Source organism: Pagrus major, chromosome 11, assembly GCF_040436345.1.
Source record: "Pagrus major chromosome 11, Pma_NU_1.0".
Classification (NCBI taxonomy): Eukaryota; Metazoa; Chordata; class Actinopteri; order Spariformes; family Sparidae; genus Pagrus; species Pagrus major.
This window is the reverse complement of record NC_133225.1, coordinates 947,535-958,294: the sequence shown is the minus strand read 5'-3', so window position 1 is coordinate 958,294 and position 10,760 is coordinate 947,535. Positions and strand designations below refer to the sequence as shown.

Below are 10,760 nucleotides of genomic sequence, written 5' to 3'. Positions count from 1 at the left end.
TTTAATCACCTCTGTGTGTGGTGTGTCCAGTCCTCACTCACTCATCACTCACTCAGTCATCACTCAGTCATCACTCACTCAGTCATCACTCAGTCATCACTCACTCAGTCATCACTCACTCACTCACTCATCACTCACTCACTCATCACTCAGTCATCACAAAGCGTCAGTATCTGACGAGTTGGGAATGAAACTCGAAAATCAACTTTCTCACAGAGTAGACCTTTAATGTCAGTGTTCTCATTAGAAATATTATTTTTGTCAATATTTTTTATTTAGCCATGTTTATATAATATATGAGTAGCCTATAAAGTCAAAACATACCCATATAAAGTATATCTGTGAACGAATATATACATTAACACTTTTCCACTGTGATGTGTTACGTGTGCTACTGACATATATTCTATACGACACCGTATATCACACATACTGTTATATAGATATTTACTAAATTAAAATATAACGTGTAAGTACTAAACAGTATTAAACTGAACTGAAGTTAAAGAGTCAGGAAGTGTAAATGTGTGACGCAGCAGGAGGGAGATGATTCACTGTCAGGAGGTCTGAACTTTTTTATAAGAGACAGATTATGACGTCACATGAAGAGGCGTGGCCCCTGTGCGTGCGCTGCCACGTAGTGACGTTGCAGGTGACACGTTGTTGCGTCTGTCCAGCAGCTTTTGGTTCTGTTTGCTAACCTGACCGAGGGTTCGGCTGGGCCCGGTTTAAGCTGCAGGACACGGTCCGGATGTGCTGAGGCTGCCCCGCTGCTCCACCAACGCGACCGGACACTGGTGAGCGGAGACACTGCGGCAAATCCTGGCTGGTTCACACAGAGCGCCGTATTCCATATAACGGTTGTGAAGTTTAAAGTGTAACTCCTTATGGGCAAATATAACGCAGTCTTGTGTCAATAACGAACATGTTTATGAATCTTAACGGCTTTCTGTTAAATTCGGCTCAGAAATATTTCACCGGGCTGCAACTAATTTCCACGTCCAGAGCGATTTAGCTTGCTAGCTAGGACAAAACTCACGGCGTGTTGTGCTGGACGATAACTGAGTGCAACAGTTAATTAAACCACTAAAGCTCACGTATTAATAATTACATCTTTTTTATCTAAATACCTGCACGAAGCGTAAGACGTAGTTACTCTGGGATGTGTATTCATCGTCTACGTGTCTGTATATTCCCACAGTTTAAAGATTTAATGGTCCCTTATTTTAATGTAATATTTAACAGAGGTCTGGGGGTGACCGGGCTCATTAGCAGCACACAGTGAATACATTATAAATAAAGACTGGACGGAAACAAGCAGAATAATGTTTAATGTGACGGATCCGTGCAGACAGCTGAGGCAGGTAATCAGTCCAACACGGAGCAGCTGGCGAAGCACTGAATAATCAAACACGTCATTTCCGCTCAGGCTGAACGTGGTTCTGTGTCCAGCTGCAGGATGAACATCGGGTCCAAAAACAAGAAGCGGATTGTTCTGCCGAGCCGCCCCGAACCTCCCAGTGTGGAGCAGATCCTGGAGGACATCAGCAGAGCCGCTCCAGACGACCCGGTCTTCAGCATCCTGGAGCAGACTGGACCAGGTGAGTCCACCTGCGGCTGCTTTAACATGACGTCATCCACACTTAAACATGACGTCGTCCATCTTCAGTACTGTTACACACAAATAATACCTATACAATGTTTATAGTTTACTGACTGCTTTCCTGCAGTTTACTGACTGTTCTCCTACAGTTTACTGACTGTTCTCCTACAGTTTACTGACTGTTCTCCTGTAGTTTACTGACTGTTCTTCTATTGTTTACTGACTGCTTTCCTGCAGTTTACTGACTGTTCTCCTGTAGATAACTGACTGTTCTTCTATTGTTTACCGACTGCTTTCCTGTAGTTTACCGACTGTTCTCCTGTAGATAACCGACTGTTCTCCTGCAGGTAACTGACTGTTCTCCTACAGTTTACCGACTGTTCTCCTACAGTTTACTGACTGTTCTTCTATTGTTTACCGACTGCTTTCCTGTGGTTTACTGACTGTTCTCCTACAGTTTACTGACTGTTCTCCTGCAGGTAACTGACTGTTCTCCTACAGTTTACTGACTGTTCTCCTGCGGTTTACTGACTGTTCTCCTGCAGTTTACTGACTGTTCTCCTGTGGTTTACTGACTGTTCTCCTACAGTTTACTGACTGTTCTCCTGTGGTTTACTGACTGTTGTCCTGTAGATAACCGACTGCTTTCCTGCAGTTTACTGACTGTTCTCCTGTAGTTTACTGACTGTTCTCCTAAAGATAACCGACTGTTCTCCTGCAGGTAACTGACTATTCTTCTATTGTTTACTGACTGCTTTCCTGCAGTTTACTGACTGTTCTCCTGTGGTTTACCACTGTTCTCCTAGTTTACCAGCTGTTCTGCTGTAGTTTACCGACTGTTCTCCTGCAGTTTATGACTGTTCTCCTGCAGTTTACCGACTGTTCTCCTACAGTTTACCACTGTTCTCCTACAGTTTACCGACTGTTCTCCTGTAGTTTACGACTGTTTTCCTGTAGTTTACCGACTGTTCTGCTGTAGTTTACCGACTGTTCTCCTGTAGGTTACGATTGTTCTCCTACAGTTTACCGACTGTTCTCCTACAGTTTACAGACTGTTCTCCTGTAGTTTACAGACTGTTCTGCCGTAGTTTACCGACTGTTCTCCTACAGTTTACGACTGTTTTCCTGTAGTTTACAGACTGTTTTCCTGTAGTTTACGACTGTTCTCCTACAGTTTACCGACTGCTCTCCTGTAGTTTACCGACTGTTCTCCTACAGTTTACTGACTGTTTTCCTGTGGTTTACCGACTTTTCTCCTACAGTTTACGACTGTTTTCCTGTAGTTTACCGACTGTTCTCCTGTAGTTTACCGACTGTTCTCCTGTAGGTTACGACTGTTCTCCTACAGTTTACCGACTGTTTTCCTGTAGTTTACCGACTGTTCTCCTGTAGTTTACGACTGTTCTCCTGTAGTTTACGACTGTTCTCCTATAGTTTACCGACTGTTCTCCTGTAGTTTACGACTGTTTTCCTGTAGTTTACCGACTGTTCTCCTGTAGTTTATGACTGTTCTCCTACAGTTTACCGACTGTTCTCCTACAATTTACGACTGTTCTCCTGTAGGTTACGACTGTTCTCCTGTAGTTTATGACTGTTCTCCTACAGTTTACCGACTGTTCTCCTACAATTTACGACTGTTCTCCTGTAGGTTACGACTGTTCTCCTGTAGTTTATGACTGTTCTCCTACAGTTTACCGACTGTTCTCCTACAGTTTACCGACTGTTCTCCTGTAGTTTACCGACTGTTCTGCTGTAGTTTACGACTGTTCTCCTGTAGGTTACGATTGTTCTCCTACAGTTTACCGACTGTTCTCCTACAGTTTACAGACTGTTCTCCTGTAGTTTACAGACTGTTCTGCCGTAGTTTACCGACTGTTCTCCTACAGTTTACGACTGTTTTCCTGTAGTTTACAGACTGTTCTCCTGTAGTTTACGACTGTTCTCCTACAGTTTACCGACTGCTCTCCTGTAGTTTACCGACTGTTCTCCTACAGTTTACCGACTGTTTTCCTGTAGTTTACCGACTGTTTTCCTGCGGTTTACCGACTTTTCTCCTACAGTTTACGACTGTTTTCCTGTAGTTTACCGACTGTTCTCCTGTAGTTTACCGACTGTTCTCCTGTAGGTTACGACTGTTCTCCTACAGTTTACCGACTGTTTTCCTGTAGTTTACCGACTGTTTTCCTGTAGTTTACGACTGTTCTCCTGTAGTTTACGACTGTTCTCCTGTAGTTTACGACTGTTCTCCTACAGTTTACGACTGTTCTCCTACAGTTTATGACTGTTCTCCTGTAGTTTACCGACTGTTCTCCTACAGTTTACCACTGTTCTCCTACAGTTTACCGACTGTTCTCCTGTAGTTTACGACTGTTTTCCTGTAGTTTACCGACTGTTCTGCTGTAGTTTACCGACTGTTCTCCTGTAGGTTACGATTGTTCTCCTACAGTTTACCGACTGTTCTCCTACAGTTTACAGACTGTTCTGCTGTAGTTTACAGACTGTTCTGCCGTAGTTTACCGACTGTTCTCCTACAGTTTACGACTGTTTTCCTGTAGTTTACCGACTGTTCTCCTGTAGTTTACCGACTGTTCTCCTACAGTTTACCGACTGTTCTCCTGTAGTTTACGACTGTTCTCCTACAGTTTACGACTGTTCTCCTGTAGTTTACAGACTGTTCTCCTGTAGGTTACGACTGTTCTCCTGTAGGTTACGACTGTTCTCCTGTAGTTTACAGACTGTTCTCCTGTAGGTTACGACTGTTCTCCTGTAGTTTACCGACTGTTCTCCTGTAGTTTACCGACTGTTCTCCTACAGTTTACCGACTGTTCTCCTGCAGTTTACCGACTGTTCTCCTGTGGTTTACCGACTGTTCTCCCGCTCCGTCCTCAGACCCGCGGCCTGCAGAGGGCGACGTGGACTCGCGGTTCCAGCAGTGCCGGCGGTACCTGGAGCTGAACGAGCGGCTGCAGGAGGCTCGAGCTCGGCTGCTGCAGCAGAGGGAGGAGCTTCGAGCGGCGGGAGAGCAGCTGGAGAAAGACGTGGCGGAGGTCAAAGGTCAAACACTCTGACTCTACTCCTCTGATTCTGACTCTTCTTCTCTGTCGGGACGCTCTCTGCTCCCGAGGACCTGCCGGTTCAGCTGATGCTTCTGACTTAGCTGGATCAGATCAAACCTGCCAGAGTGCCCTTGAGCCAGACACTGGTGGAGCCTCGGGAGTGATGGCTGACCTCTGACCTCTGACCTCTGACCTCCTCATGTTGCTGATGTTAGCTGAGGAGATGTTCGGTTTTTACTGGCGGTGATATAATAACTGACAGATGCTCACATTATTCATTTATTTGGCAGTTTACTTTCACTAATCAATATATTGATTGATATGTTAATATATTGATTAATGACAGATCACCAGCGTGATGATAATTGTGCACGTGTTTGTTGGACATCAGTCACTAAAACTCCAAACTGTTAATTTTGTTATAAATTGAGGGAAAGAAAACACATTGTGATGTCGGAGCGTTTGTAAAGACTCAGTTTGACAAAGGATTTGATTAAAGTTGCTGTAGTTGTTAATCAGATGTGTGTGTGTGTGTGTGTGTGTGTGTGTGTGTGTGTGTGTGTGTGTGTGTGTAAACTTGTGTTAAGATGTTTGTATTCAGACTGAACATGAAGTCAGTGTTTGTCTCCTTTTATTTCTCCGTACGTTCCTGAAAGTAAAACCCAAAAGATTCCAGGTGATCAGCTGGATAGTGATCGTGCAGTAAGACGCTCAGTGGTCGTTCAGGTCATGTGACCGTGATGTCGTCTGTTTGCAGCCTCACACCAGCCCCCTTTAATTAGACAGACACGTGTGCAGCCAGGTGAAGGCTGCAGTCTGCCGCCTTGTCTCTGTGAAACGTTGGTGTAATATTCCTCCTTTGCAAAAAAGCCGCCACTGGGGTAGGCGTGAACGTGTGACGTGACGTGAAGCACGAAGTCGGGCGTGAACAGTGACGAGTGAACTCCCGGCTGTGGGTCGCACAACAGTGCACGTCATCGACACCTCCGCCCACGTCACGCAATTGCCGGGACATCGACGCCTTGGATTTACATAGCAATGGAGGCGGCAAAACGTGTACCCTCCGAGGCGGCATATTGGCGGACCAAAACAGACCCCCAATATGCCGCGCTCTGTCCTTTTTGCGGACCTAGCCGCGAAAAGGACAGCCAAATTGGCGGGTTGCTGTCCAGTATAAAAACGCTTATTAGCTTTTTACTGCTACACATTTAATTTACGCTTCAAACATCACAAAGTGGAGTTCATCTGTGAAGATTATCTGGATGAACAGAACCTGGAAGAATCATAAACTTGAGATTATTTTCCAAAATCTAATTTAATAATCCCACAGAGGAACCAGTGATGCTAACTTCAGTTAGCTACAAACATACATCAGCGCTACAGCTCTGTATTGAACTGAGCTGAAAATCTGTCTTAAGCATCTGATGCAGTCAAGGTGGCGACATCTGCTGGCTGTTTAGCAGCACTGCAGTTTTAATATTACAGGACAGGTTGTGTCTTTCAACAACAGTCAGGCGCTCATATAAACACTGAAACATGTTTTGCTTGCGATAATAATGTCTTCTGTTCATACAGGACATTAAAACATTCTTTATTCCAAAGAATGGCTGCACAGTTATTTAAAATATTATGTAAATCGTAATATGACCAGGTGCAATAATCAAAACAGAGGCTGTAGGCTTGTGATGAAGGTAAACGAGGGCTGCACGTCGGCGCTTCAGCATCGCAGGACGTGAAATGTCAAGTTAGCAAATTAACTCCAGGCTACAACTTTTTCCTGCTTAATACAAAACAAACACTGTCAAGTTTCTTATAGTCTGTCTCAAGTCTGACATTAGATCATTTAGTCTGATTGGTTTCTTGGGCACATGCAGTTTGTTGCCTGTAGGTGACATATTGGCTCTGCATGCTCAGTGAATATTCATTGATCATTCTTGATCAATTTGTCAAACACAGCAGAGCCTGATTTGGTTGTTTGAGAAAATGCACTCCTATAAAATCGTTCAAGATAAATTGATTTAATTTAAATTTCTAAATCGAGCTGTTCAAGTAATCTGGAGAAGATTCCAGGTAAACTGTGACAAACAGCTTCATACTGAAGTTCTGCTGAGACGAACTGACCGACAAGAAAACATGTTTGTTTGTTTACAGACCAACAAATGTCACATCGTCAGGATTTTAAGAGTTAATCAGTCAAAATACAAACTGATGCAAAATGATTCTCCCTCCTGAACATGAATCACAATATCTGTCAGAATAATCGCAGTATGATTGATTTATTTTTTAATGTATATATCGTGCAGCCCTTTACAAAGTTATTTGAAGGTAACGAGGCTTCAAATTTAGTCAAATTGTTTCAGTCTCTTTAGTTCAGGATTATTTTTCCTCTGCTGCTCAGTGTGGAAACAAAACTTTAGACTCCTGAAGCCTCAAACTAACTGTAGGACTGAGTCTGTCCTCCATTACTGACATTTAATGGAGCACTGTGATGCAATTTGACTTTTGATTTTAACGTCACGATTTGATTTAAACTTTTTTTGTCTGATTTTGTCAGACTGTCACGTGTGGATCAGTTCATATCAACAGATCTTTGGTTTTATGTCCTGACAAACAAAGATAGGAGCATTTAAAACAACAGCTCGACTTTATCCTGGTGACTTTTTGAAAAGTTCAAATAATATTCACAAAAAAATAATCAACAAACAGCAGTAATTCAACAATAAACTACAAAAGAGAAAAATTCAGTTTGTTACAAAGTTCAGTTTCTCAAATCTGTCCAGAGTGATACCTCTTCACAAACAAATCAATACAGGATCTCTGAAAAAGAAACTAAACCAACATGTCCGACACTGATTTTTGATTTAGAATCCAAATTGTGACACATCATTTAAAATGTATCAGTAACAGATCCTCTGAAACGCTACAGAAACAAACTTGTTTAAAACTCTTCACCTTTAGTCTGGACTAACTCTTCACCTTCAGTCTGGACTAACTCTTCACCTTCAGTCTGAACTAACTTCTCTTCACTGTAGTTTGTCAGTTACACACCTGCGTCTGTATGAAGGAGAGTCGACACGGCGGTTTAATGAAACACGTCACTTTTTATTGGATGAAAACATTTATTATGACACACCTCTGTTGCTTTGCCTATTTCACATGGCACCAGACGCCTCTGTGGCCTCGTTCAGCCTCGCCGCCGTTATGATCATCTTATCATGTATCTAATTATCTGATCACTGATTCAGTCACATGCAGGTTCAGATTCATTTTAACCTCAACAGTTAAATATTTAGTTGTAAATTGGAAAACGCTAAATGCAAAGCAGAAGCTACGTTATTTAAAAACTCGTCTAAAATCTCGTCTGCAGCCGGACGTGAACGAGGCCACCGACAGCGATGGTGGACAAACATCCAGAACCTTCATGGAGCCAAATTCTCCGTTTGTCTCATTCAACCAATTCTCATCTTTTCATCCTGATTTGACTTTTAGGGGCTGTTAAAAAAACTAATCCAGATCTTTTCAGGATCAAACACTCAACTGAAATGTGTATAAATCCAACTTTTACAGGTTCGAACTCAAAAGAGACAAAAGATTTTGACTTTGTGAAATGATCAGAGGGAAGTTCAGGTTCTGTGGTTGTATCAAACCCAGTACGAACATTTCAGGTGACTCTCAGGACTTCTCACCTCGTCTGGTTAGGAATGAAAGCTTGCGAGAGTTAGATATCTGGAGTCATGACAGTCCTGTAGTCCACAGCAGGTGTGTGTATTGTGTTAATGTTCACACAAATATTCACACACATGGTTTACAAGACTATCAGACTCAAGACAGCACATGTAGTGACCGGAGTAGCCGCTAACTGCTGCTAATTGTCGCTGCTCTTAGCTAGTGAGATCAGTTAGCCGTGCAGCTAACAGTAGCTGATGCCAGTCGTCTTTGACAGAACGTCAAAACTTTATATCTTCACATTTTGTTGATAATTGTTGTTGATTCCTGAATGTTTGAAACTAAAATTCTTACATATTGCACCTTTAACTAATTCGACACATTTCTCAAACAAAACAAAATTTAAATGTTTTTATTTGTAACTTCAGCGTCACAGTTTTCTGCTTCAACACATTTTCCCAAAAGCGTTTTTTTTAGTCTTTGTGTAACACTGTTGATATAATTTGTGCATGAATTTTATGCAGATATTCAGATTTTTAGTTTTATATAAAACCACTTTAAATTATCTCTGATCATTTCACAAGCTAAACATCGTATTGATCTTCATTGAACTCTGATACAACTGGTGAGTGTTTGATACTCAGAAGATGCAGATTTTCTGTCACTTCAGTGTCTCATAATTGCTGCTGGGACTTGAAAGGTTTGCATTCAAAAGCTACTTGGGATTTATTCATACTCAAAACATGCTTTGGAAGTACAGTAGGGTGACAGAAGTGAATATAAAACCTTGTTTTTGTGAATAAACAGCCCCTTAATGTAGATTAATGTCGGTTCAGTCCAGCACTCTGCTGTCGTTGATCTCTGAGCACACATGGAGGAGTGATGGTACAACTACAGAGAATATTCATCGTCTTTATATTCGACTTCTTCTCGACCTATCACTACTTTTACAGCAACACAGTTAAGCAGATATTAACACGTTATAAAGACTTCCAGAGGATAACGTCTGTAAGGACACGCGTCCATCGAGTCAGAACCAGCTGTCCAGTGAATCGTTTTGTTTCTTGACAGGAAATACTAAACAGCAGACGGTGTCTGACTCTAGTAGCAAACACAAATATAATGTCATCACATTCCATTAACGGAGGCTTTGTTCATCTACGCTGACAGTTTATAGCATATTAGGTCTTTGCGGCACTTGAATACAGATGGCTAGTGACGCTCTCATCGGGCGTCAGAAAGTATTTACTCACTGAATGATCCGTTCCACAATGTTACCAGGTGTGTGAGTACAGTCGGTGAATATAGCGGCATGCTGTCAGGGAGCAACACAGAGACTCATTTGTCCACCAGGAAGCTTTGAAGATTTTGTATATCTGCATGTTATTTACAATACTAATTGAAACAGAGAGTACAGGAGAGTGTGACGTTACACCGGATCAGCTGAGAGTTTGGATAATGATGCTGTAATATTTTCTGCAGCAGTGATGGAAGTGGAGTCCAGTCGGTGTCGGGGTGAAGATTTGTGATAAATCATATCCTCAAATTAATAATGATCTGCAGTTTATACCAGGACAGCAATCCCATAATATTTCTGCGCGTGTTAGCCCTGTTAGCTGCACTGCTTTATGGAAATACTGCATTTTAATTAGCAGCACTGACTTTAAATACTTTTTTTTGTGCCCAGGAAATACTGACTCGTGTTTCGACTAAACTTTTTGTTGCTAAATTTTGAGTTTAAGGATTTAAAGGTGCGATATGTAAGAATTTGCCACCTGTTGATTTCATACTCCAAACATACAGGGGGCAGCACATCAGCTGCTAACTGCTGCTAACTGTATTCTATATATCCATGACTGTAGCTGTCATTAGCTTGTTGGCTCCGTTAGCCGTGCAGCTAGCTGGACTTCTGGGTAAGTCTTGGTGTTTACACCGCTATCACAGCTTTGGTTTATTAGGCCAAGGGCTAGCTGGTTAGCATGCTAACTTTAGTAGAAATCTCTGCAACACAGTAAATAGACGTATTTTATATAACACCAAAAGTGTCATTTCTTCACAATGTGTTGATTATTTTAATTAATTTTTAAATGTTTAAACTAAAATTCTTACATATTGCACCTTTAACTTTTGTACTGATCAAGCATTTATTCCTGTAACAGATATTACAAGGATTGTGATGAAAGAACAAAGACAGAAGGAATAAATGTGACTGATATTAATTTAAAGACATGTTTCACCACAGATTTACCTCCAACCCCTCCGGCCTCCATATACGTAACAGGAAAGGCTAACAGTGTATCGTATTCAGTTGTGTTGGTGAGGCAACGGCCCAAAACTTTGATGTACTGTATGTAAAAAAAGACTTCAGTCAGTGTTTGTGCCCTCAGTGAGTCTGTCAACAGTCGGCCACAGTTCTTACCTTTTTTAGGTAAAAG

The 10,760-nt window shown here is 41.9% G+C and overlaps 1 protein-coding gene across 5 annotated transcripts; it reads left to right on the top strand.

The window, feature by feature from the left end:
• The first annotated feature begins 638 nt into the window (after nucleotides 1-638).
• Nucleotides 639-5,174, top strand: c11h19orf25 (chromosome 11 C19orf25 homolog). Of its 5 annotated transcripts, XM_073476512.1 has the most exons (4): nucleotides 639-797; nucleotides 1,246-1,364; nucleotides 1,453-1,601; nucleotides 4,493-5,174. In XM_073476512.1, the coding sequence occupies exons 3-4, from the start codon at nucleotides 1,460-1,462 to the stop codon at nucleotides 4,669-4,671; spliced, it is 321 nt and encodes a 106-aa protein (XP_073332613.1). In that variant the 5' UTR covers nucleotides 639-797; nucleotides 1,246-1,364; nucleotides 1,453-1,459; the 3' UTR covers nucleotides 4,672-5,174. The 5 variants fall into 5 exon arrangements, with proteins under 5 accessions (XP_073332613.1, XP_073332611.1, XP_073332612.1 ...); XM_073476510.1 differs by lacking the exon at nucleotides 1,246-1,364; XM_073476511.1 differs by lacking the exon at nucleotides 1,246-1,364 and having other exon boundaries at nucleotides 1,430-1,601.
• The last annotated feature ends 5,586 nt before the right edge of the window (nucleotides 5,175-10,760 follow it).

What these genes read in the sequence shown, in the direction of transcription:
- c11h19orf25 (XM_073476510.1), top strand. Translation starts at nt 1,460, where the DNA reads ATGAACATCGGGTCCAAAAACAAGAAGCGGATTGTTCTGCCGAGCCGC. An exon ending in CCTGGAGCAGACTGGACCAG is followed by an intron (nt 1,602 to 4,492) that starts GTGAGTCCACCT and finishes CTCCGTCCTCAG; the next exon opens with ACCCGCGGCCTGCAGAGGGC.